General features: G+C 35.4%; 3 protein-coding genes and 1 long non-coding RNA gene across 7 annotated transcripts; 3 read left to right on the top strand and 1 right to left on the bottom strand.

The window, feature by feature from the left end:
• Positions 1-2,880: 2,880 nt before the first annotated feature.
• On the top strand, positions 2,881-5,305 carry LOC18507067 (palmitoyl-monogalactosyldiacylglycerol delta-7 desaturase, chloroplastic-like). Its single transcript, XM_018124015.2, has 5 exons — positions 2,881-3,450; positions 3,542-3,682; positions 3,780-3,920; positions 4,641-4,747; positions 4,843-5,305. The coding sequence occupies exons 1-5, from the start codon at positions 2,881-2,883 to the stop codon at positions 5,039-5,041; spliced, it is 1,158 nt and encodes a 385-aa protein (XP_017979504.2). The 3' UTR covers positions 5,042-5,305.
• Positions 5,306-19,069: 13,764 nt separating this feature from the next.
• Positions 19,070-19,947, top strand: LOC148761966 (uncharacterized). Its single transcript, XR_016027138.1, has 2 exons — positions 19,070-19,153; positions 19,381-19,947. It is a non-coding gene; the product is annotated as an uncharacterized LOC148761966 (long non-coding RNA).
• An 805-nt stretch (positions 19,948-20,752) lies between these two features.
• LOC18595269 (protein POST-ILLUMINATION CHLOROPHYLL FLUORESCENCE INCREASE, chloroplastic-like) lies at positions 20,753-24,584 on the bottom strand. Of its 4 annotated transcripts, none has more exons than XM_018123430.2 (8): positions 24,341-24,577; positions 23,381-23,510; positions 23,019-23,103; positions 22,825-22,903; positions 22,049-22,162; positions 21,855-21,967; positions 21,340-21,450; positions 20,753-21,224 (listed from the first exon to the last, which is right to left on the bottom strand). In XM_018123430.2, exons 1-8 carry the CDS (start codon positions 24,438-24,440, stop codon positions 21,105-21,107), a joined length of 852 nt encoding a protein of 283 aa, XP_017978919.1. In that variant the 5' UTR covers positions 24,441-24,577; the 3' UTR covers positions 20,753-21,104. The 4 variants fall into 4 exon arrangements, with proteins under 4 accessions (XP_017978919.1, XP_088663438.1, XP_007023203.2 ...); XM_088807312.1 differs by having other exon boundaries at positions 23,381-23,504; positions 24,374-24,576; XM_007023141.3 differs by having other exon boundaries at positions 24,374-24,573.
• Positions 24,585-24,755: 171 nt separating this feature from the next.
• Positions 24,756-27,454, top strand: LOC18595268 (palmitoyl-monogalactosyldiacylglycerol delta-7 desaturase, chloroplastic-like). The gene is made up of 5 exons (XM_007023136.3): positions 24,756-25,599; positions 25,691-25,831; positions 25,929-26,069; positions 26,790-26,896; positions 26,992-27,454. The coding sequence occupies exons 1-5, from the start codon at positions 25,027-25,029 to the stop codon at positions 27,188-27,190; spliced, it is 1,161 nt and encodes a 386-aa protein (XP_007023198.3). The 5' UTR covers positions 24,756-25,026; the 3' UTR covers positions 27,191-27,454.
• The last annotated feature ends 460 nt before the right edge of the window (positions 27,455-27,914 follow it).

The raw sequence follows: 27,914 nt of genomic DNA, 5'->3' as shown, positions 1-27,914 counted from the left end.
ACCTCTCACCGACCACGTGGCCGAAAAGGGTTAAGTCGGAGACGTAAACATTGACGCGGTTGTTGCGATTTCTCTCACGGGTTTTTCTGCTGCTTTAACGTCCTAGCGAGAGAATAGCCTTATCTGTCAACCAGGCAAGAAAAGAAAAATCAGAGTAAAAAGGGCAGGAAGGAGAAAAGGAAATATCTATCCATATTGGTAGATTATTTAGAAAATTAAAGGGCTAAAACAAAATCCTAACAAAAAAAATATCTGAGTCTCATTTCACCTCACATCTTCTCATCTAAACGGCAAATTCTACATTAAGATAATCATTTTTTGCCGTACTGTAAGGTTAATTAATAAAGATCATTTGATCTATATGATTAAATTATAGTCATTAATTTAAAACTTATAAAGAAACTGAAAAATAAATTCAACAGGTAAACAAAAAATTTTCTCTTTGATGGGCTCTTTTTATACGTTATTAATAGAAATCATTTATTTGCATTGCTTTTATTTGATGGCTGAAATTTCATATTATAAATAGAATTATGACTATAATAAATCAGGAAGTCAAAATTAAAAATGTATAATAATAAAAATAAAGACACATGTAATTTAAAGTTGTCATTAAAAAACCTATACGTAAAGTTTTTAAAAGTTATGATTAAAAATCCTTAACGTAAAGCACCAAGAACTGACATAAAAACTCGTAAAGGTAAAATAACTAAATTTAAAATCTTAACATAAATATGTGAGAGTTAACGTAATAAGTCAATTAAGGAAAAAAATCTAATTTTAATGAAAAACAAATATTTAAATTTATATTCTCTAACCAAAAGTGTTTAACGATATATATATTTTAATTTTTAAATAAATAATAATAATAAAAATAAAAATAATTGTAATTCAAAATTGACACAGATAAGTATTGACGTAACATTGTAACATTTGACATAAAAATTTATAAAAGTAGAATAACTAAATTTTAAATCTGAATGTAAATGTATGAGAGTTAACGTAATAAGTCAATTAAGTAAAAAAAAATCTAATTTTAGTGAAAAACAAACATTTAAATTTATACTCTTGGATTAAAAGTGTTTAATGATATATAAATTTTAATTTTTAAATAAAAAATAATAAGGATAAAAATAATTATAGTTCAAATTTGATATAAAAAATTTTGACGTAAAATTGTAAGAATTGACGTAAAAACTTATTAAAATAGAATAATTAAATTTTAAATCTTAAAGTAAATATGTGTGACTTAATATAACAAGTCAATTAAGTAAAAAAATCTAATTCTAGTAAAAAAACATTTAAATTTATATTCTCAAAATAAAAGTATTTAATGATATATCAATTTTAATTTTTAAATAAAAATAATAAAGAAAAAAATAATTATAGTTTAAAATTGATATAGAAAAGTCTTGACGTAAAACTGTAAGATTTGAAGTAAAAACTTATAAAGGTAGAATAACTAAATTTTAAATCTTAACGTAAATGTGTGAGAACTAACGTAACAAGTCAATTAAGTAAAAAAATCTAATTTTAGTGAAAAATAAATATTTAAATTCATATTCTCATACTGAAGGTATTTAACGATATATAAATTTTAATTTTTAAATAAAAAATAATAATAAAAATAATTATAGTTCAAAATTGACATTAGTAAACCTTGACGTAAAACTGTAACAATTGACGTAAAAACTTATAAATGTGCAATAATTAAATTTTAAATCTTAACGTAAATGTGTAAAAGTTAACATAACAAGTCAATTAAGTAAAAAAAATCTAATTTTAGTGAAAAATAAATATTTAAATTTATATTATCGAGTTAAAAGTGTTTAACGATATACAAATTTTAATTTTTAAATAAAAAATAATAATAAGAAATATAATTATAATTCAAAATTGATATAGATAAGCCTTGACGTAAAATTGTAACAATTGACGTAAAAACATATAAAGGTGGAATAACTAAATTTTAAATCTTAATATAAATGTATGAGAGTTAACGTAATAAGTTAATTAAGTAAAAAAATATAATTTTAATGAAAAATAAATATTTATATTTATATTATTTGGCTAAAAATATGTAGTGATATTCAAATTTTTATTTTAAATAAAATAATAAATATAAAGATAATTATAGTTAAAAGTTACTACTGAACATATTTAATGTAAAATTATAAGAATTGACATAAAATATTATAAAAGTGGAACAAGTAAATTTAAAATCTTAACGTAAATGTATGAAAGTTAATGTAACAAGCGATAATAATAATTTTTATTGAATTAATTAATTAAATCTAATTTTAATATTAAAAAGAATAATATTCTTATAGTTTAAAGTTAAAAATAATATAAAATTAAAAATTAAATAACTTTTAAAATAAACTAAATAAATTTAAAAATTATCTATGCTGTTATCCTAAAATAGATAAATTTAAAAATTATATATATTATTTACCTATCAATTTATTATATAATTTATTATTATTTTTTAATAATTTTATTAATTGACCTTACAGATTAAACTTACTGTAGCGTCACCCATATAAACAAGATCACCTTATCAGCTTTATCTCCTTTGTCTTTTTCTTTAGCTCACTTTCTCTATCTATAATGCATACTTTTTCCAGCTTTATATAATTCGTGCTTTGACAATAACTCAAAATCTTCAAATTTTGTCGTTTTAAGTACAAACCAACCTTCTCACCAAATCTAGTCTTCTTATGCTAATAGAAGTCTTCTACCACTCTGGTTCAAGAGTTGTTATGGCATTCTAACTAATCGGTTCAATAAATAAACCGTCTTTCTAAAAGAAAAGGACAAACCAACCACAACTTTTATAAAACCCAATTTTTTCTTGAGAACCCCACCAATTGAGACCCAATGGCTTTCGTCACATCGTTATTGTCAAAGCTAAAGTTCTTAGATGTATCACCTCCTCAAAGAGCGACAACAATGAAAACCAGATCTTGCTCTTGCAAAGTCTTAAACTTTGGCCATCAAAACCCAAAATTCAATCAAATAAACGGAGAGCAGAGTCCTCTGCAGGCGAGTATCACTCGTTTGAATAGGAGTTACAGCAATAGGAAAGTGTTGGCATTGGCTAATGGGGTGTCAGTTGAAGCAAACGAGCCCGACCCAGAAGGGAAAATCTCGGGTAGAATTTTGTTATCTAATGTGGTGGTGCAAAGGAAGAAAAAGGCGTTTTGGGGAAGAAAATGGAACACTTCGGATATGGCCATTGCTGGTGTTATTGTAAGCATGCATTTGCTCAGCCTTTTTGCACCTTTTCATTTCAATTGGCCCGCCTTTTGGCTTGCTGTGGGACTCTATGTGGTGACAGGACTTCTAGGGATTACATTGTCTTTTCATAGGAATCTTTCTCATAGAAGCTTCAAGGTTCCAAAATGGCTTGAGTACTTCTTTGCTTATTGTGGAGTTCAGGCACTTCAGGTTGGTAGCTTTAAAAATTTTTGAGGAATATTTTCATGGAAATGGCAGTATCATTTGATTGTTATATGATTGTTGGTTTTGGTGTTTGCAGGGGAATCCAATTAGTTGGGTAAGCACACATAGGTACCACCACCAATTTTGTGATTCTAACAGAGACCCCCATAGCCCTATTGAAGGATTTTGGTTCAGCCACATGAGCTGGCTCTTTGATACCAACACCGTTATTGAAAAGGTAACTCTATCGCTCTCTTTCTCAAACATGCAAGCACTCACATATGCACAGAACGAATTGATATTCTTAATGTTTTGTATCAATGGAACATTTGCAGTGTGGAGAACCAACCAATGTTGGGGATCTACGGCAACAACCCTTCTACAAGTTTCTTGAGGGTACCTACATTCTTCATCCAATTGCACTTGGAGTTTTGCTATATGCTCTAGGAGGGTTTCCCTTCCTTGTTTGGGGAATGGTAAGCGAGTTTTTCAATTTTCCCATGTTTTGAGGATTAGCCTATTTTGCCTTGAATATTCCTTTTTAGAGCATAGAGATATCTTAAGCTAAAAGTTTTCATGGAGCTCCGCCAACATAGTCTCTTGCATGAGTTGCAGCCATCCCTTTTCGTTACTAGAAAAAGAAAAAAGGACGAAAAAAATCCTTAAAGAGTCATAAACCCTTTGTTTGATTGGTGGGCCTTCCACTTGCAATTTACTTCATACCACCAAGCTAGTGGCCCTACTTTCAAATTATTTTTGTCATTAAGTTGACAGGAAAAAACATAGCTATAGGAAGTTGTACTCTAGCTCAAAGTGAAGGGAAAAATGAGAAAGCATGTTAGATTCTAGCTTGTGGACTAAATCACAAGTTGGAAGTCTTATCTAATTGAATCTTTAAGCTGGGCCATGTTTATCTATGCTAATATGATAACAGTTTGGACAATTTGTTAGAAAAAGATAATCCTGTAACAAACGTGGGGCTGGGGTTATCATATCTGATTCCTCAAGTAGATAAATTTTGCTTTTGGGGAGCCCATTTGTGTTACATTCGATTTGCTAGAATGAAGATCAAACAACTTTGGACTGGAGTAGTTTCTGTATAATTTTAATCTTCAAAAGTGAAACTTTTACTTAGCGAAGACAAATAAGCATACTAACCATAAGGAGGCCTAGGCATTAACGTGCAAGCATTGCAGGGTGTGAGGATTGTATGGCTTTACCACATCAGTTGGCTGGTAAATTCAGCTTGCCATGTGTGGGGGAAGCAAGCATGGAATTCTGGTGATTTGTCCAGGAACAATTGGTACAATTGACTTCCCTTGTACTAATACACATCTAGTTCTTGTCAAGTTTATTTCTTAAGAAGTTACTGATAAAAATATCTGCAAACTTTTTCAGGTGGATGGCATTGCTTTCATTTGGAGAGGGTTGGCATAATAACCACCATGCTTTCAAATACTCAGCCAGACATGGTCTGGAATGGTGGCAACTGGACATGACTTGGTGTGTAATCAAATTTCTTCAAGTTATTGGACTGGCAACTGAGGTTAAGCTACCTACTGAAGTTCAGAAGAAAAGGATGGCTTTCAGCAGCTGAGGTGTCCACATTGGAGACTAGTCTTTAATCTTTCGGACTTCAAAGGTGTTTGCTTAACCATGGTGAGATACTTATTTAGGTGAATGGACTACATTTGTTGGTTCTGGTACTGCCGCACCATCAGGACTCTAGCTGTGAACTACATTTCTTTAGTTATATGGCCCGACTTCTGATGTAATTACATATAATCTATACAGAAATCAATCGTCTTGACCTGAGCTAAAGGTCCATATAATCAACAGATTATTTTTACCTCTTTTCCAAGCTCTTAAGCTTTGATACTACAACATTTCACTATGGCATGTCAACTTCAATTTAAGTTGAGCTAGGGTTGAAGCATGTGGTAAAACTTGAGCCCAGCAAGCCCAGGCCCCAGCAATGGTTTGCTTTTGGGTGCCCATTGTGTAGAAAATTAAGCAGGCTGGGTTTGGCTTGGCTTGCTTGCTTGGTACCCTTTATTGACTTAAATTAAACCTCTAATTCAAGTTGAGCTTGTTATAACGTGCGGGGTCCGAAAATCTGACTGTTAGACATGGTGAAAAAACAAATTATGAGTCGTCACCAATCGTTTTTTAAAAATACGATTGGTCACCTATTAACTCGATTTTAAACGACTAAATCCCAAATTAATTTTAAATCCATCGAAAGAAAGAGAACTGGTCTACGATTTTTAGAAACGAGTTAGGGAGTATGGTTACGCACGAAGAAGGGTTAGTACCTTCGTGACGTTCGTTCCACAAATGGTACCATTTAATCTTAAGTTATCATATTATAGCCTACTTTTGATTTTATTCATATTTTTCCTTAATCCTTGCTTATTAATTAATTTTTTATTACATTAGCTGATTGAGCCTTTTATTCGGCTTCACGGATGCACATGATGCAGTCGTAAAATGATGTCATGATTTATTCAATTTTGAATAATGAGAGCGATAATCTTTTATTGAAAAATCGTTCGTAGACCATCCTGACGTTTTGATGAAGTCTCGAAGTTTTCCTCACCTAGGGATATCCCCGAAAAAAACTTGTCTCTACGAGCTCTTCGAGGAAATCCCATCATTTGAATTCTCGTCCCATTAACAAAATACACGTGGCATGCTATGACAATATAAAATGATGATGTCTATATGAACGCGTTTATTAATTTAGTTGATTTGTAATTTGTGCAACTATATGTTTAATAGTTTAGGATGATCGATTACCTTATTTATATATTCATTATTATTATCTTTTTTATTATTTTTTTAATTATTATTATTTTTTATTTATTCTTTTTATTATATACATTTTTTGCTTTCTATCTAAATCTATATCTTTCACTTCACATTATGGATTAACATCTTTTACTAAACTATATAATTTATCAAATGAACAATTAATTCATTTTAATAATTAAATTTATTTTATGTAGTGATGTTTGTTTAAACTAATTAACTAACTATATTAGTTAAAGTCTAAATGTAGTATTATGTAAATTTATTTTTTCAATATTAACAAAACGATTATCTGAGTTAATGCATATTGGAGTTTAGAGTTTGAATTTATGTCGACGCTTCGGTAAAAATTCGTTTCGAATTCTATACCTAAAAAATCCACCCGAAAGAGATAATTCCTTGCCCATTTTAGGTGGAATCACTCAAATAATCATTTTATTTTTTAATAATTTTTATATTTCTAATCATGTATTTATTTATTTATTATATATATTCTTAACTAAATATATCCTCACAAGATATTTTGTTTATAGATTTACTTTTTATTTATGTATACTCTATTTAGCAAAAACTATCCTATTTATAATTATTTTTAACTTTTAATATTCCTCAACTCAATATTGGGCTAGGCAATATATCCATGTAAATAATAAAGGAAAGGATTTTACCTTGTTTGGGCTTAGACAGTAACCCAAAATAATTGATTTGTTTGTAAGCACCCAAGCCCGTGTCCTTAGCCCACCGTGCTTCCCAAAACACTCCAATCTGGAGCTCTGGTAGCAGCCTCTCCCAGGTACTCAAGAACAGCGTCGTTTAGAGGCCCTCCCAAGCTGACTTCTTATTATTTTTTTTCTTCTTCCTCTTTCTCTTCTACCAGTTACCTTTTTCTCTCTGAACGCTTTTTCTCTGCTCTTTCACCAGCTCTCTTTCCTCACTCAAAGCCTCCCTCATTTGCCTTTGTAACCGACCGGCTGTAACCCTCTCTTTCCTCTCCTACTGGCAACGCACCCAAGCCCAAAAACTTTCCCTATCCGACGCCGTTTCAAGCCTCTCTTTCTCTCCTAAACCGGCGGTAATAGCTCTTTAAACTCTTCCTTCCTTTAAGCTTCAACCAATAAACCAAAAAATAAAAATAAAAATCTATTCCTAGAAACCCAAACCAAAAAATCCCCCAAACTCACTCCGTTTCTCTCCTTTCTCCATGATGTATTTTTTTTTATATTTTTTTGGTTTTCTTTGATTGTGGATTGTAATTGTGGTTGCTAGATTAAGGTGTTTTCTTTGATTTTTTTGATAGAAAATTGTGGCTTGGTTTTTGGTTGTTTGAATCTGGTTTTTTGAAAGATCGGTTTCTTTTGTTTGAAAGGCTAATAGAGAAGAAAAAACAAATGCATCCGATATATAGTAATAATTAATCTGATAAAACAGAAGCACCATAAGAAAGAGATGAAGGTTTTGCTTACGTCAATAGAAATCATGCTTTTCCAAGTGAGAAAGTCGTGGTTCCTGTAAACAAATTGACATGCTTCGTTCTCCAATGAAGAATATGTAAAATAATTGTAAACCTCATCATCTACCTGAGTATTTTGTTGCAGGCCCCCTGCCACTTTCTGGAGTAGAATTTAAGAATTCCATAGTTGGCATAATTACTCCATCAGTGTTAAGGATATTATAATTTACAATATTGATTTCAATATATAGATATGTCAATGTTGGCAACTACATCAAATTAATATTTTATATATATAGGCTATTAACTAGTCTGAATATTGGAGCCTGGAGGGAAGGGAATGTTATCTGCTGTCTTAAAAAGTGATGCCATTCAATTCAAGTTGCTTGATTTAAAAGTTAAAACAGTTCCATGATATCAGAAGAATTTGCTTCCAAAATGATAATTATAGAGTATTGACTCCTGTCATTACTTAGGAGGAGGAGTAGATATTAAATGAGAGAATCAACAAAAATCATAATGAAGCAAGCTCATATTGATGGCCCAATAATGCAAAGTGAAGAAAATCACACCTATATTTTTGTGCTTTCATAATTTGACTCAAATCCTGGCTATTTCCTCCATGCCTTGATTTGGATCCACTTTGCACACCCTCTCTTTCACCCCCATGCCTTTACTCACTCTCTCTTACTCCATGTAGACCTCACACCCCATACCCAAGGTACCACTACATGTCTAGTTGCAATTTCATTTCACTCATTATTATTGAAATTAGGAAAATGGTTGTCTTTGTCTTCTAATAATTTAGAGGCGAGCATTTTTTAGTGACGGAGTAAGAATTTCGTGTTTGAAGGGACAGACAAGAGCTAAGTTGATCCTAAGTTCTTAGAACAATGTGGCTTAGGGAATAATTCTTCTACAATAGATTTTATTTAATCTTTAAGTCTATTAAAATTAATTGTTGACTAATTACTATAAAGCATTTCACTAAACAAAAAAATTATTGTAAGGATAAAATTCTAAAAAAATCAAAAGTATATTATGAAATTTTAAAACTTTTGAGAGACAGGAACCCTACTAACGGCCCATTCCCTTCGCTACTGCATGGTTTAGGTGGATTTTTTTAAAGTCATGATTATACATCACTTGTATAAGATCAGTTTTAAAAAATTTTAATCGTGGATTAGGTCATATTTTTGTAAGGTTAACTCTACGATTAAGCTTATGATTTGATACGATTAAGAATTCTTATAATTATTTAAAAAATAATAATATTACACTCAAATAGTATATCAAATTCATAAATACTATAAGAAAAATTCATACATATCCGTGCAATAGTTCACATTTATTTTTAAGTTACATTACTTTAAAATTCTTACATTTTGTTTGGTGTTGTCGGTAGATTTTTTATTTATTTATTTATTGTTTGTATTGGATATAAATGTTTTAATATTATGTAACTCTTTAACTTAATATGGTTAAGATCTTTTAAAACAGCATCTTTCTTATTTCTAAATATTTATCTTATTTTTTATATAATTTTTTAAATGATTGTTAGTTTAGAATTGATTCAAGACTCGATTTCATAAGGACTAAACCGTAGGAACAAGTCTAGTCTTTTAATCTTGGGTAAATAGATAAAATGTCTAGGACAATGGACCACCTTAAAAGTGTCGGCCATACAAAATTTGAATCATGGATCACTCGTTAAGTCACAAGATCACCTTAAAATCGATCCAAACCCATTGGTCCACCACGATCCATGATAACCTTACAATGTTGCTCACCCCAGATTAATATAAGTTAACGTAACATTTATAGAAAAATTACATAATTAATGCAGTCTCCCTGATTTGGTTGAATAGTTGTATTTGCTCAAACAACTATATTTGTTCAAAAGGTTGACTAACTTTGAACAAAGAGACATAAATTTGTTTATAAATAAAATTTCTTGGTTTTTATGAAATTATATCAACAAAGAAACAACTTACAATCACTTTCTCCTTCAAATTCTTTTGAATTGCTTCTATATTGTTTTGCTATAGAAAAATTCTATAAAAAATTTAATAATCTTGTCATATATTAATAAATGTTCAGTGAATTAATTTTGTCCATACAAAATGTAGTCAATGACTGAACTTATTGTGTATTTAAAGTTTATCCTAAGAAACACTTTTGCACACCAATAATGAATCTGAATAAAAATTTTAAGAAAATGAGATAAATACACCCCTTCAAACCATTTCCCAATATTTTCTATATTCTAACAACTTTATCCTTTGCCTATAAGTACTTGTGAATTATTTTTATACCTTAGCTCCACCAAATAGGGTTGTGGGTGAGTCCACGCTCTATGTTTAGGAGTAGAATATTTTAGCTATTTAAAATATTTGAATGTATTGGCTAGTGTTTTTTTTTAATATTTACCGTTGTATTGTATGAGTTTAGGGCCCAAGCTAAACTCTCACGCTTTAAATAGTTGTGAACCGTGAGGCGTGTGAGCTTCCCACTAGAAAGCAAAAGAACTCAAAACCTTAAACCCTGGAAAGAGTGAAACCCAACAAAAAGGAAACAAAGAAGAATTTGTTGGAAAGTGATCTTTAATCTAAAAAATCAACTACTGAAGGCTGATGGAAAGCACCTGAAGTAACTGAATTTTGAAAGGTGGTTTGAGCTAAGTAAAACAACGTCGTAAAGGCATTTAAGTGTTTTAAGTTTGTGAAACGATGACCATTAGTGTCGTTTCACTAGTCTTTTAATTTTTCTTGTAAAACGTTCTTCATGAGTGTCGTTTTTGTTAGCCGAATGGTCATTTGGTTGTTATTTTCTTTGTTCTTTGTTTTTTGACTGTTAGAGCAACAGAAAACTCTCCTTCCGTTTTCTGTGCTTCGATCCGATTTTGTTAGGTTTTTCGAGGCTACATCTAAGGAACAGCTCTTAGTAGTGAATATATTTGCTTGTAGCCGTTGTTTTTGATATATCTTCTTAATCAATGAAATTCTCATTTTACTTCTAAGCTGATACTCTGTTCTTCTCTTTCTTCTTCATTTTCTTATTTAGCCTCTGTCAGTGAAAATCGAGTTCTTTTACATGGTATCAGAGTGTTTTTTCTCAAGGGACCTGTAACATTTTGCTTTTGATCGTATCATCTTCAATTTCTATATGGCAACAGTTGGAATTAGTGCAACTGCACCTCCTATATTCACTGGTGTTAATTATCCTTTCTGGGCAGTGAAGATGAGATCATATCTTAAGGCATTCGACCTATGGGATGTGGTGGAGTCTGGTGAGATGCCTATTCAAAGGCATGCTAATCCGACTTTAGCTCAAATTAAACAACACTCGGGGGAAGTTGCAAAGAGATACAAGGCTTTGATTAGCCTGCAGTCAGCTGTGTCAGAGTCAATCTTTGTCAAGATTATGCATTTGGAGGATCCTAAGCAAGTATGAGATAACATCAGAGAAGAATATTAAGGCAATGACAGAACAAGGGTGATACAAATTATGAATTTATTGAAACAGTTTGAGGTGATGAAATGAAGGAAAATGAGGGTATTCAAGAGTATACGGATAAGATGTTGAAGCTGGTGAATCAGCTCAGAATGTTGGGACAAGAAGTCACTGATCAAAGGATGGTCAACAAAATTTTGGTGAGTATGTCAGACAAGTTTGAATCAAAAGTGACATCACTTGAGGATTCAAAGGAATTGATCTCTACTATATTGGCTTTTGAGCAGAGAAAAGCCCTCAAGGATGAAGACTCTGTTGAGAATGCCTTAGTAGCTAAAACTAAGGGTTTGAAAGCTAAATCTGAAAGCTCTAAGAAGAATAGTGCTAAAGGCACTAAGTCTGGATCTGCAAAACAAGGGAAGAGTCATGATAAATTTCCTCCCTGTACTCACTGTAAAAAGACCAATCATACTCCAAAGTATTGTTGGTATAGACCTCATGTGAGGTGTCGATCTTGCCAGCAACTTGGACATGTGGAGAAAGTGTGTAAAGCCAAGAAACAAGAAGTTGAAGGCAAGGCTGCAGTGGTTGAAGAAAAAGATGAATTTGAGGAATTGTTTATGGCTAAGGCAAATGATGAGATTGATGAGAAAAACACCTGGTTGATTGACAGTGGCTGCTCAAACCACTTGACAGGTAATGTTAATCTTTTCACTGAGCTTGATAAAAGCTATAGGGCTTGTGTGAAAATAGGTAATGGTCTATACATGAAGATACTTAGAGTAGGCACCATAGGAGTGAAAACTGCATCTGGTATGAGGTTTGTTCATGATGTGCATTATGTGCCTGAAGCTGATCAGAATCTACTTAGTGTAGGTCAATTAAATGATAATGGTTATGCCTTATTGTTTAAAGATAGGCAATGCACAATATTCGATCCTGCTAGTGTTGAATTATTAACTGTGAGCATGAAGAATAAGTGTTATCCTATGAAATTGTCTAAAAGTAAACAACTAGCTCTCTATGCTGAGAAGGATTTATCTGAATTGTGGCATAAACAAGTTGGTCATGTGAATTATAATTCACTGACAACAATGACTTCAAAAGACCTTGTAATAGGTCTACCTAACATTGTTAAACCAGAGAAGTTGTGTGATGTCTGTTAGCTTGGGAAGCAGACCAGGAAACCTTTTCCTAAGGAAAATAGTTGGAGAGTTACAAAGAAGTTGGAGCTAGTTCATACTGACTTGAGTGGTCTTATGAAGAATCCCTCACTGAGTGGAAGCAGGAATTATATCATGTTTATTGATGATTTCTCTAATTACTGTTGGATTTACTTCTTGAAGAATAAATCAGAAGCTATAAGGAGTTTTTCTGAGTTCAAAGCACAAGTTGAGAACTTTGCTAGCCTAAGCATCAAGGTGTTAAGGACCGATAATGGAGCTGAATACACTTCAAATGAATTTGAGAAGCTTTTGTCAACTGCTGGGATTCACCATCAATTAACAGTTGCTTATAGTCCACAGCAGAATGGTAAGGCTGAAAAGAAAAACAGAACAGTTGTTGAAATGGCAAGGTGTTTATTATTACAGTGTAATCTCCCTATGAAATTTTGGGCTGAGGCAGTTAACACTACCAACTACATTCAAAACAGAAACATCATTAAAGAATTGGTGTTCAAAACTCCTTTTGAGATCCAGTATGAACAAAAACCCTCTGTCTTTCATTTTAAAGTCTTTGGCTGTATGTGCTATGCTTGAATTCCTTATGTGAAGAGATCAAAACTTGATGTTAAAGCTTTTATTGCTGTGCATATTGGATATAGTGACAAATCCAAAGGATATAGACTATATGATTTAGATGCAAACAAAGTGGTTATAAGTAGGGATGTGGTCTTTAATGAAAGTCATTTCTGGAACTGGGAAAAAAAGATTGTAGAACCTGTTCCTGGTAGTCAAGATTTGGATAATCATCAAATTTTGTTGGAAAGTGATGATTCTGATATTGAAGACGAAAGTAAAGCTGTAAGAGGGTCAAAGACACTAGAGGATATATACAGCAAATGTAATCTTGCTGCTGTTGATCCTGTCACTTATTCTGAAGCAGTTGTGGATGAGAACTGGAGAAAGGCTATGGATGCTGAGATCTCCATGATAAAGAAAAATAATACCTGGTTACTTGTAGACAGACCTACAGATCACAAGATAATAGGAGTCAAATGGATATTTAGAACTAAGCTAAATTCTGATGGCTCAATAAACAAATATAAAAGCCAGATTGGTGGTCAATGGCTATGCTTAGACTTATGGAGTTGATTATTTGGAAACTTTTGCACCGGTTGCCAGATATGACACAATTAGGATGCTTGTTGCATTAGCTACTAAAGAAAGGTGGAAGATATACCATTTGGATGTAAATGCTGCTTTTCTAAATGGTAATCTGTCTGAAGATGTCTTTGTGGAGCACCCTGAAGGGTATGTTGAACCAGGGGCAGAGGACAAGGTTTGTAAACTGGTTAAGGCATCGTATGGCTTAAAACAGGCACTTAGGGCCTAGTATGACAAGGAAGATGCTTATTTTTCCAGTCAAGGTCTACTAAAAAGCACAAATGAGTCGACTTTGTATGTGAAGATACCTGAAAATACTGCAATGTTAATTGTTGCAGTATATGTGGATGACTTACTAATCATTGGACCTGATGGTGATTCATTGATTGAGTTTAAAAGCCAGATGATGAAAGAGTTTATAATGATAGACCTGGGGTTAATGACTTATTTCTTAGGCATGGAGATTCTACAAATTGGTGAAGAAGTGTGGTTACATCAGACTAAGTATGCCAATGATCTGTTAAAGAAATTCAACATGTCTGCTTGTAAGGTTGTAGCAACTCCTCTAGCTTCTGGAAATAAGTTTTGTAAAGAAGATGGTTCTGCAGCTATTGATGATTCAATTTACAGAAGTCTAATAGGTTCATTGTTGTATTTGGCAGCAACTAGGCTATATTTGATGTGTGCTACATGTTTATTGTCCAGATTCATGTAAGCTCCCACACAGTTACATTTTAAAGCTGCCAAAAAAATCCTCAAGTATATTAAAATAACTGTTGATTTTGGCCTGAGGTTTATGAAACAAGAGAGTGGGGATTTAGTTGGATATAGTGATAGTGACTGGGCAGGGTCACTTGATGATTCTAAGAGCAAAACTAGGTTCTGTTTTTCTTTCAATAGTGCAGTTTTCTCATAGAATTCAAAGAAGCAAAGTATTGTTGCACAGTGTACTGCAAAAGCTGAGTACATAGCAACTACAGCAGCTGTAAATCAGTTGAAGTGGTTGAGGAAAATTCTTAATGATCTTGGTTTCAAACAAGATAAGAGCACCATGATCTTTGTTGATAATCTTTCTGCCATTGCAATAGCCAAAAATCTAATTCATCATGGGAGAACCAAGCATATCAAGGTAAAATATCATGCTCTTGGAGAGGCAGTGAATGAAAAAGAGGTTGAACTCAAGCATTGCAATACAGAGGTTCAGATAGCTGATATATTAACCAAAGGTTTATCCAGGGAGAGATTTGAAATGCTCAGAACTCTTCTTGGAGTGCACCAGATTTCAAATCATGGGGGAGTGTTGGAAAGTGATCTTTAATATGAAAAATAAACTATTGAAGGCTGGTGGAAAACAACTGAAGTAATTGAATTTTGAAAGGTGGTTTGAGCTAAGTAAAATGATGTCACAGAGGCATTTAAGTGTTTGAGGAGGACCGATGAGTGGTTCTAGAGCTGCCGGTGCATGGTCCAACTGCAAACACGGAAATGTTATTCGATAATCACATATGGAATTGGAGAACACAAAATCGTTACAATTGTCCTTACCGGCTGTTCACTGCCTTGACCATGGTCGTCCCCTTCGTCCATCAACTTAGGGCCCGACAGCTCATCAATTAAAGCAGCGACGGTGCGCATCCGCTTCGTGCCACTAGAGGCTTTTTTCTCCTTCAAGCTTCTCTTTTTTTGCCTCGCACCTAAGCCCAAATCCGACCGATCCTCCATGTGCCCTATTGGCACGTACTCGTGGCCCTCCGATAATGAGACATCAAGGTCCACAAAATACTCCCGGAGGGCCTCATCCGCGGTGGGTTCCAACGTCTCCAATGCCCATAACTGCAAATAAACAAATAAAATCATTATTGAATAGGGAAAATTATTATACAAATATAACGTAAAAATTAGCAGCTGTTCACTCATATGGTCAGATGACTCTAACTTCTGAATTGCCTTGTAGAAGTCTTTTGGCTTCTGATTGCAATCCCATCTGCACATTCGTGGGTAGACGTTTTTCTTTGGATCAGAGGGGGCAACTATTTTTAGGAGGACCGAAATTACTTCCATTACCCAAAACTGCATGACAAATGTAATCATTATTAGACTGTAAATCATAAACGAGTGCACCCATAAATTTTTTTTTCAAAAGGAAACTGAAAAATGTTAAGTGATAGTACCTGTATCACCCATGCGAATCCATAAATGTTGTAGCGTAACCGAGTTTCCTTTGTCACACTTGAGTCAGGTACTTCGAACCCTTTCAAAAGGTAGTCCAAGGTCAGCTTCCAACAATAGTGCCCTCATGGGAAGACATTCCAATCGTCGATGTCCTCCACCAATGATAGCAACCAAGGCGCTACCCGTCTACGGTAGTCTTGACCAAATAAAATGTTATTCGTGATCAAGACGAGTGCCATCTTGGTCGCGTCTCCTGGTCGCTGAAAGTTGCCCCCGCGGAACGTATCAAGCAAAGCCTGCAGCTTAATGCTTTCCTGCCCGTTCCAGTATCTATCATGAATTCTCGCCGCAGCAACCTCGTACGGTCGTCTGAACACATCGGGCATTGGACCAAACTTCAACCCCGGTGATGAGGCAGAACTCCTGCTTTGATAGCCACGCATTGCTCTTGCCAATGGCAAACCATAGCTCGTGGTCCATTGATTGGTTCTCACTGATCCGACGAATCATGATGCTGTGCAAGAGATCGGCACAAAAGTACCCATGTGGATAGACGTCCAGGAGCATTTCAAAGCAGGTACGCTTAACTGCATCGTACTCCTCCTTCTGTTGGAGAGTCTTTGTGATGTAATGCAGCTGCAACCACTTACAGTGGGTGTTAATTGCAACGTTGAACGCCCACTTCTCCCTTGGCACAATTAGCAAATTGTCAAAATCCTCATACTGTCTACGCTGGATCTACAAAACATGGCACACATGCATCAGTGAGTTAAGCCGTCATGTGCAATAAGGAATAAATGTTGTGACACGCCATGCATAGCAAGCAAAATGTTGTGACACACCATGCATAACAAGTAAAATGTTGTGACACGCCATGACACGTCATGCATAACAAGTTAAACGTTGTGACACGCCATGCATAACAAGTAAAATACTGTCACACACCATGCATATAAAGTAAAATGCTGTCACACGCCATGCATAACAAGTAAAATGTTGTTACACGCCATGCATATAAAGTAAAATGTTGTCACACGCCATGCATAACAAGTAAAATGTTGTGACACGCCATGCATATCAAGTAAAATGTTGTCACATGCCATGCATATCAAATCAAATCATATAAAGCTGACGCATCAATAACTAACTATAATAACAATGACATCACACGATAAACACCCAAAACCCTTAAAACCACTACGACTTAACCCTAACAACCATCAAACCAGTAAGAAAATACAGTCTAAACATTTGCAAAACAAAACAGAAAACCCGAACATATCAAACAAACCTAGGAAAAACCAAAAAATTAACGAACACAAGAATGTTTTAATTTGAGACTCATTGACCTCTTCATTCATGGTTGACATTGTTGCTGGTGCTGTGGTGTCGTTACGCTTTCAAAGAGCCTTTTCGAACACTCCGGTACCGGCGAGAATGAGAAATGAATCACATAGACGTTACGAATTCTGAATAATAACTGTTTAAAATGAAAAATGGCCTTTTAATATTCTTATTGATTTTGAAAAAGGGGAATTAATTCAGTGAAAGTCTAAATGATTACCACGTTAACTGCCCTTTTTTTTTCCTCTCTCTATTTCAAACCATGATGTGTCAGCTGCTCAAGCACTATCGTGTCACACACTCTAAACCATGACCATGGCGTGTCAGCTTTTCAAGCAATGCCATGTCACACACTCTAAACCATGACCATGGCGTGTCACCAACTCTTAACTCTAGAGTATCACAGCTTCCCTCCATGGCGTGTCACCAACTCTGAACTCTGGCATGTCACAGATTCCCTCAATGGCCTCTCACGAACTCTGAATGCCGACATGTCACAGATTCCCTCCATAGCGTGTCACCAACTCTTAACTTTGGCGTGTCACAGATTCCCTCCATGACGTCTCACCAACTCTAAACGTTGGTGTGTCACAGATTCCCTCTATGTCGTGTCACCAACTCTTAACTCTGGCGTGTCACAGATTCCCTCCATGGCGTCTCACCAACTTTGAACGTTGGCGTGTCACAGATTCTCACCATGACGTGTCACCAACTCTTAACTCTAGCGTCTCACAGATTCCCTCCATGGCGTCTCACCAACTCTGAGCGGTGCCGTGTCATACATTCCCAACATGACGTTTCACAAACTCTAAACCCTGCCCTGCGACAACTGTCTCACATATGGCTTGCTATAGCAAGACCATTTCCTGCTTTGGATTCACATCTTTCTCCTTTCAATTCACTACCGTATTAAGAATTTTTGGTTTCACATCATTAGCCAAGCTTTCCATTCATGACGACTGGTTCCTCGTTCGATTTAATATCTCTCTTCTTCTATTATCTGAATGCCATGTCCCAAATATCTGAAAACCCATCTCATGCAACATTATTTTGTTTTGCACAACCTTCGCAAAAAAAAAAGGTATTTTGCACAACCAATCTTTGCAGATTTATTTTTTTTCCTATTTTCCACCTATTTGATAGTGCACGCTAACGAAGATGGCTCATTAAGAGCATTTTTGTCCCAAAATCTATTTTGGTGGCTAAAAACAGTTAAAATTATCATGAGGGTTATTTACAAAAGCACGTTATTTTTAAAAGATAAAAAAAAATCCCCTTTTTTTAATGTCAAAACATTTATACTACTCTATTTCCAACTTCCAAGTTTACCGTTTCCTTTCACTATTTTATTTTTAATCAGAAACAACCTCATTACCCACTTTAAGATATGGCTAAAGAGATGTTTTAGCATGTCAAATGCAGGTGCCTAAGAGCTTTGGAGCTCTTAGAACATGAGTATTGTTTCCTCAAGAATAAATTGCATGAACTTTTTCAAGTATATTTTCATTGATTTCTTTTTGCTTTTTTTTTCATCACAATGTATTTATTAGTAAAAACAAAGAGGCAAAAAAAATTGATTCCACACATGGAGATCTTATAGATCTACCTTTATGAGTCCCTTATGCATTCTTCAAATGCAATTAATTAAAAATGTATCAGATTAAGAATTATTATATTGAAATATAATATTTTAAAAAAATCTTTAAATTATTTTAAAAATTTAAATAAGTCATTTTTTTATTACAATTAGTTAAATTTTTATATTTTATTTTAAATTAAATAATTTGTTATTACTACCAATTTATTAATTATTATTAATTAAATTATTATTTATATTTTATATTTTTTGTGGCATTGACATAAGGTATAGGTAAAAATTGAAAAGTGTCATAAGAGCTTTTTTAACATGTCAATATATAATATAACTTTGAATGGTTTCTAACTTTTCTCTAAGAAAGTTTGATTACAGCAAAAAGCATGATCTGATCTTTGGATACATATGTTTTGGGGTGAGGTGTTTGTAGGGGTGCAGACAGTTTATATACTATGGACATGGCTAATCGAGTGTCGGCCAAGGGCTACAATGTCTGCTTTGTTCATGTTTACTTGTCGTGGGATTCTTGGTTACTCCACGCAGCTCCCATTACCCCAGGTTCTTAACATTTGAAAACTTATCCTTCCCTGATTTGAATTGTTTGATTTCATTTCCATAAAATTGGTATGATCATGTTTGATTGATTTTTGAAGATAATGAACAACACTGTCAATGGTATCTTTGTCTTTGTCTATAGTTGTCAGGAACAGGGTAGTCGTAATCCCTTTTTCTTAACTCTGGTTGGTTATTGGGTTTGATCAGCTGATTCAATCATGGAATGACAGGAATTTGTAGGTTCAGGAGTGGATTTTCCAGTAGGGAATGTATCGTTCTTCCTATTCTTCTCGGGCCATGTTGCTGGATCTGTGATTGCGTCGTTCGAAATGAGGCGAATGCGTAGATGGGAATTGGCATGGTTATTTGATACATTGAATGTGCTTCAAGCTGTGAGGTTGCTAGGTACCAGGGGTTGTCACACCATTGATTTGGCTGTTGGTGTTGGTGCTGGAATCCTATTCGATTCCCTTGCTGGCAAGTACGAAGACAGCAAGAGAAAATGTCCACTTGTTTCTGGTACCATGAAAGAGGGCTTGTTAAGATAAGAAGAATTGCTCAAATGGCAACGTCAAATTTGAAGAAGACAATGTAAATTGCTGCTCAAAGGGGAAAAAGCAAAAGGGGAATGGTAGTTTAGAAAACAAGTTAAAATGGGGTGTCAATGTTCTAATCCTTGTGTTTTTTTTTTCGATGTGGCCTCTGTTTTCTTGGGGTGCTTACATTGCTTGCTTGCAGTCATTTCACATTTGTCAATATTCTTTTTGGCATAGGATAAGCATGTTAAAGTTAGAGCCTAGGATGTGTTTTGTACTACTTTCTTTGTCCTGTTCTAGAAGTTGAATTCATAAAAGAACTTTCGTCCTACGACCATTCTGTCAATGGTTTTTTGACAGGTCAAATCGTGTCATATTACAAGAATCACAGGACCAGTTTTCATGGCATGCAAAGCCTTTGCGCTTTCACTTGTCTTTGAAGTTTGGCAGGGCCTTGACCCAGAAACCTGGGTAGAACTGGACCAGTTTGATATTGATGCATAGCTAATAGTTTAGTTGTACATCTTTTTCATTATGCGTTGCCAGAAAGATTTATTATCTATGTCCTCTAGCTGCTGAACAGGGGCGTTTGATGGTCCTAATTAAAACCAAGCTGATGAGCTTTCAGCACATTTAACATTGCTTTCCATCTTTAATCATTGTCATGGATATCCTATTCCTCTGTCTGTCCTTTTTCATTAGGTAGACTTGACAGAGATATGATATTTTCAGTTGGAGAGATAATTACCATTGACCAAACTTAATTTTTTTACAATTATCCTGGATGCCAATCTGTTAGCATAAATTTCTCTGGATGGCAAGAATTATGCAACTAGTCAAATGAGGCCTTGCCTTCATGTTAAGGCAAAGGGTATGGATGCTGCCGTTTTAGTAAGGGTTTATTGTCAAGCAAATTTTAGTAAGATTCTGCAGGGTTTCTAATCTACATTCTGATATTATCAAACTGTCAATAAAATATTGTTATCTAATTGTAATCCCAACTCCAAACCCTACTTAAGCATAAAAAAGAAAGCTCTAAAGATCCTTGCCACCAAGCAAGTCAAACTCAGTGGAATCATGCGGTGAACTTATTTTAAGGATATATGCCTTATGCTACATTCTATACAAGAATTGTCTCATTTCAATCGTCACAACTGTTACGATATACTGCAACTAATGTCAGGGTGGAGATGATAGCCAATTTGTAATATAATTATCCTGTACCTCATTCATATGAATATTTGCAGCTTTATATTCGAATTTCTTGAGAAGTCACAGGCAGGGCAAATGCCCTATAGGACTAGCGGTTAAGAGCAGGGAGTCATTCGGCAAATAGTCTGCCATGGTAACTCTAGACCTCCGCCAAATGATTGTATTAAATGATATGAGATGAGTGAATGAGATGCGGCTGGCTGACACTAGTCCTCAGAATCAGAGTCAATTAGGCATGACCCGTCATCTACATTAGCGAGAGGGTTGTATAAGTAGGAGTTAGGATCCATGCATCCAGGAACTAGATCAAGGCTGCAACGATCACCCTGCAAGAGTGTTCCATTGTAGAGTTCATACATAAAGTTGATGCTAGCAATTAGATGCAGAATAACGAAATGAAGATGTAGAATAAAGAAGAACACAGATAAGAAGTTTATTTACTCCTTCTTTGGATAAGTTCCCGATCATAACACATCTATCAACAACAATATTTGTGTCTGGAAAGATTGCCCTGTCACATGCACCTTCTTGACTCAACTCCTCTGCCAGCCCCTGCCACAGTGATACAAGATTTCACATGTCTCAGGTTACATTATTCTCTCACTTGTCTAGTCTGAACCAATTCAATCATTCCAAATAGAAATTAACTCAAGTGTAAAATGAAACAGAGAAATTCACAATATTGCATGGTTTGGCAATGAGTTCTCTAGTTTAGGTCAAAATAAAAAATGAATTCTTCAAATTTACTTTCCAGATCCACCTTCCCTACCCCCTGCCAGCAACATAGAAGAAACATTTTTTTCGTAATGCATGGCTTGCCAAATTTTGCTTCACTTCCAAATAGTTACAGGTATGACAATCACGAATGCGAAATGTAATATGTGTTCATAGCACAGGACAATTATCTTCAACCTAGAGGCAGAAGAATCATAGAGCCCAAGTATGCATAAATTTACCTGGTTAAAGAATTCAATTGCTCTGTTTTGCCAAGACTTCGGAACTTGAAACTGTAGTCTGTAAGGACCATCCCAATTGGCTCCATTTGTGAATGAGAAGATCAAGTTCACAGCTGCCAAAGTAAAAGTAGATTTTAGGAGTTGAGGAGAGAGTTGAACTGTCCAAGAGAAAAAAATTTGTGAATGTTACAAACCATGCTTAGGAACGCATATCTGGATGGTGTATATTGGACTATCAGCCTTGCCTCGAGATTTCCTCAGCATTGCTCTCGGTTCACCACCACACATGATAGGCTGATTGAAACCTCCTGCAGAGTTACAGTTGAGTAAGTTGTTAGCCAAGGACTTCAATTATCTACTTGCATACAAAACCTATAGTCGACCCAACAATGAATCAAATACTAGAACCCCTAGATAAACCACTGAAGAAAGAACTACAGGCACCACTCACTTAACCAATGGTAGCTGAGCTATGGAAAACAAATTGTGGAAATTATCAAAGATCCATTTGAGTCATGCCATGAACCAAGGTCATTCAACTGTGAGGTATTTGAAATGATTACAAGTTATTCTATCCCCCCTACTTTCATTTTCTTTTCTTTTTGCCGTTTTTGATGGCAATCTCCTGATAATGCAGAAGAAAATCAAAATGTTCCTATTTTCTGTAATAATGTCAAGAACCAAATTTCTGAGTGTTGCTATAGAACCAAATGAAGAAAAACTGCTTAATTTATTAAATAACCTTGGTAATACTGGTAACAACAAGCCTATTAAATACTTCATTTTATGAATAAATTTGTTTTATACTTTTAGGACATAACAGAAGCCATAGTGTTACAGTCTATAATATAACTAGAGTCCTTTCACAGGTAGTACTTCTTATTTGTACAGACTTTTATGTATTGAAATCTACAGAAACCAATTTGGTTAATTATATTATTAAAGCTAAGAGTGCATGAGCACAAATTACCATTGAAAGCAATGCCATATTCTTCATTTGGAACAAGTTTAGTTGCAGCTGGATTGTAGAAAAGCTTCACCTTCTTTCCCTGTCAAAAAAGACAATCTCTATAGAAAAGAGTTGCAACAGCCAACAGCCTGCCCTTGCTTTCAAGCAACATAAAGCAAAAATAATAATAATAAAACCAGCAATGCTGCACTCACAGAAGTTGGAGGAAGACCATTCATGGTTTTCCAATATACCGGAGCCCTCCCCAGTTCGAACATAGCCCACGAAGGGAGTGCATACCTGTTGGGCAGGAATCTTCAGATTATTCTGTTTGAATGATTAAAAAATTTCAAACAACACCACATTGCAGTTTAGAACTTGAGATACATATAACTTCAGCATGCTGCACGTAGAAACATGTAGAGGGTGAATTCCTCCAATTTTCCACTCCCAAAGAAGATATTATTCCTTAAAATGCAAAAACCCAACTCAACAATTCTTTTCAAAGAAAACTCCAAAGCCAGAACACTTTAAGCTTAATGAAACAGCAAAAATAGAAGGAAACTAAAGTCCATACTCTTTAATTTGTTCCATAGGATTTTTTGTAACAGTAGCAGCTGCAGTCACTTTTACACTTATCTTGACTAATCTTTTCGTCTTTGCAAAATCCCTTGGCAATGATGCACCCATAAAGCTACTAGCTGCATCTGAAAAAATTGCAAAACTGTTTGGCATCAGAAATTTGAGGCATAAGGTCTAGCTATTTTACTTGGCATTTTGAGTCACAACAACATTAGTTTGTTCTGGCACATAGAATTTATTGCAGATATAAACAGAATGAAGCAACTGCCAACTCCAAAGCCCTAGGTTACCAACTCATTTTAGAAGCTCTAGTTCATTTGATGGAGACTACGAAGTAAATGACTTGCTCAATGATATTTGGATTTTCTGACTCAAATGATATAATTTCAGCTTAGAAGTGTACAAAATTATGCAGCGCAATACAGGATTGAAATTTAAGGGAAAGTTGCGCCCTAAATAATCAAATCTAAAACAGGTCATAGCCCAAGGATTCCTATTTGCCATTCTACACTTCCTCAAAACCAGAGACCTAGCAAACCAACTGTACCGGTTAATAAAATTGCAAGCTTTTAAGAAAGTAGAAATGCCAACTTACGCATAAAAACCAGAGCATGAATCATGACACAGACAAGCATGAAATAACTCTTAACTTGAAGGCAAAATGATTGGATAATTCCATTGTTTTCAATATATCTCGCAAGATAATCTAGTTACCATGATTTGTAATTTAATAACATTTAAAGAAAGATCCTCTTGACTGCTTACTAAGGGTACAGTTGCTTCCAGTTAAGCAAGAGTACCTAAGCCGAACACACCATTGGTGATTAAGATTTGTACCCAATTTCAGCTCAAGGGAGCTGAACTCAAATCCCCAACCAAAAACGTGAAAAACGATGTAAGCAATCAAAGATCCCTAACTGGGTGTTAAAAAAGCAGGTCTAAAGAGACTCCCTACTCGGCTTTGAAATAGATGGCTTGGCACTTGTACCTCTCACCGACCGCGTGGCCGAAAAGGGTTGAGTCGGAGACGTAAAGATTGACGCGGTTGCTGCCATTTCTCTCACCGGTTTTTCTGCTGCTTTAACTTCCTAGCGAGAGAGTAGCCTTATCTGTCAACCAGGCAAGAAAGGATAGAATCAGACAAAAGGGCACTAGAGAAAGAACTCCTATAAAAAGGAAAGAGAAAAGAAAATATCTATCCATCCAAGTAGATAATTTAGAAAATTAATGGGCTAAAACAAAATCCTAGCAAAAGAATATCTGAGTCTCATTTCACCTCACATCTTCCCATCTAAACAAGATCACCTTATCAGCTTTTATCTCCTTTGTCCTTTTCGTTAGCTCACTTTCTCTTTCCATAATCCACGCTTTTTCCCGCTTTATATACTTCGTGCTTTGACAATAACTCAAAATCTTCAAATTTTATCGTTTTAAGTACAAACCAACCTTCTCACCAAATCTAGTCTTCTTACGTTAATAGAGGTCTTCTACCACTCTGGTTCAAGAGTTGTTACGGCATTCTAAGTAATCGGTTCAATAAATAAACCATCTTTCAAAAAGAAAAGGACAAACCAACCACAACTTTTATAAAACCCAACAAAAACCCAATTTTTTCTTGAGAACCCCACCAATTGAGACCCAATGGCTTTAATCACATCGTTATTGTCAAAGCCAAAATCCTTAGCTGTATCACCTCCTCAAAGAGCGACAACAATAAAAACCAGATCTTGCTCTTGCAAAGTCTTAAACTTTGGCCATCAAAACCCAAAATTCAATCAAATAAACGGAGAGCAGAGTCCTCTGCAGGCGAGTTTTATCACTCGTTTGAATAGGAGTTACAGCAATAGGAAAGTGTTGGCATTGGCTAATGGGGTGTCAGTTGGAGCAAACGAGCCCGACCCAGAAGGGAAAACCTCGGGTAGAATTTTGTTATCTAATGTGGTGGTGCAAAGGAAGAAGGAAGTGTTTTGGGGAAGAAAATGGAACACTTTGGATATGGCCACTGCTGGTGTTGTTGTAGGCATGCATTTGCTCAGCCTTTTTGCACCTTTTCATTTCAATTGGCCCGCTTTTTGGCTTGCTGTGGGACTCTATGGGGTGACAGGACTTCTGGGGATTACATTGTCTTTTCATAGGAATCTTTCTCATAGAAGCTTCAAGGTTCCAAAATGGCTTGAGTACTTCTTTGCTTATTGTGGAGTTCAGGCACTTCAGGTTGGTAGCTTTAAATATTTTTGAGGAATATTGTCATGGACATGGCAGTATCATTTGATTGTTATATGATTGTTGGTTTTGGTGTTTGCAGGGGAATCCAATTGACTGGGTAAGCACACATAGGTACCACCACCAATTTTGTGATTCAGACAGAGACCCCCATAGCCCCATTGAAGGGTTTTGGTTCAGCCACATGAGCTGGCTCTTTGATACCGACACCGTTGTTGAAAGGGTAACTCTATCTCTCTCTTTCTCAAACATGCAAGCACTCACATATGCACAGAACGAATTGATATTCTTAATGTTTTGTATCAATGGAACATTTGCAGTGTGGAGAACCAACCAATGTTGGGGATCTACGGCAGCAGCCCTTCTACAAGTTTCTTCAGGGTACCTACATTCTTCATCCAATTGCACTTGGAGTTTTGCTATATGCTCTAGGAGGGTTTCCCTTCCTTGTTTGGGGAATGGTAAGCGAGTTTTTCAATTTTCCCATGTTTTGAGGATTAGTCTATTTTGCCTTGAATATTCCTTTTTAGAGCATAGAGATATCTTAAGCTAAAAGTTTTCATGGAGCTCCGCTAACATAGTCTCTTGCATGAGTTGCAGCCATCCTTTTTCGTTATTAGAAAAAGAAAAAAGGACGGAAAAAATCCTTAAAGAGTCCCAAACCCTTTGTTTGATTGGTGGGCCTTCCACTTGCAATTTACTTCATACCACCAAGCTAGTGGCCCTACTTTCAAATGATTTTTGTCATTAAGTTGACAGGAAAGAACATAGCCATAGGAAGTTGTACTCTGGCTCAAAGTGAAGGGAAAAATGAGAAAGCATGTTAGATTCTAGCTTGTGGACTAAATCACAAGTTGGAAGTCTTATCTAATTGAATCTTTAAGCTGGGCCATGCTTATCTATGCTAATATGATAACAGTTTGGACAGTTTGTTAGAAAAAGGTAATCCTGTAACAAACGTGGGGCTGGGGTTATCATTTCTGATTCCCCAAGTAGATAAATTTTGCTTTTGGGGAGCCCATTTGTGTTACATTTGATTTGCTAGAATGAAGATCAAACAACTTTGGACTGGAGTAGTTTCTGTATAATTTTAATCTTCAAAAGTGAAACTTTTACTTAGCGAAGACAAATAAGCATATTAACCATAAGGAGGCCTAGGCATTAACGTGCGAGCATTGCAGGGTGTGAGGATTGTATGGGTTTACCACATCACTTGGCTGGTAAATTCAGCATGCCATGTGTGGGGGAAGCAAGCATGGAATACTGGTGATTTGTCCAGGAACAATTGGTACAATTGACTTCCCTTGTACTAATATACATCTAGTTCTTGTCAAGTCTATTTCTTAAGAAGTTACTAATAAAAATATCTGCAAACTTTTTCAGGTGGGTGGCATTGCTTGCATTTGGAGAGGGTTGGCATAATAACCACCATGCTTTCGAATACTCAGCCAGACATGGTCTGGAATGGTGGCAACTGGACATGACTTGGTGTGTAATCAAATTTCTTCAAGTTATCGGACAGGCAACTGAGGTTAAGCTACCTACTGAAGTTCAGAAGAAAAGGATGGCTTTCAGCAGCTGAGGTGTCCGCATTGGAGATTAGTCTTTAATCTTTAGGCCTTCAAAGGTGTTTGCTTAACCATGGTGAGATACTTATTTAGGTGAATGGACTACTTTTGTTGGTTCTGGTACTGCCGCACCATCAGGACTCTAGCTGTGAACTACATTTCTTTAGTTATATGGCCCGACTTCTGATGTAATTACATATAATCTATACAGAAATCAATCGTCTTGACCTGAGCTAAAGGTCCATATAATCAACAGATTATTTTTACCTCTTTTCCAAGCTCTTAAGCTTTGATACTGCAACATTTCGCTATGGTATGTCAACTTCAATTTAAGTTGAGCCAGGGTTGAAGCATGTGGTAAAACTTGAGCCCAGCAAGCCCAGGCCCCAGTAATGGTTTGCTCTGGGGCGTCCACTGTGTAGAAAATTGAGCAGACTAGGTTCGGCTTGGCTTGCTTGCTTGGTACCTTATATTGACCTAAACTAAACCTCTAATCCAAGCCAAGCTAGCCCAACTTTTTGGTCATAAGCCCATACTTTCACCTTTAGAGATTGGTAACTTGAGCCGAACCAAGGCCGATGGCTCAAAAACAACCATTGCTCCCATCTTCCAGGGCAAAACCTCCAAACTTGTTGCATCTTTGTATACTAGACCAAGGAAATAATGTACAAGACATTAATTTGTAATTCCATGTACGTGGACAAATCCTATGACTATGCACCAGTCTAAGAGTAGAAG

Source organism: Theobroma cacao, chromosome 6 (assembly GCF_053813885.1).
Source record: "Theobroma cacao isolate CCN51 chromosome 6, ASM5381388v1, whole genome shotgun sequence".
Lineage (NCBI taxonomy): Eukaryota > Viridiplantae > Streptophyta > Magnoliopsida > Malvales > Malvaceae > Theobroma > Theobroma cacao.
Note: the sequence above shows the minus strand (reverse complement) of the source record. Positions and strands in the feature narration are given on the sequence as shown.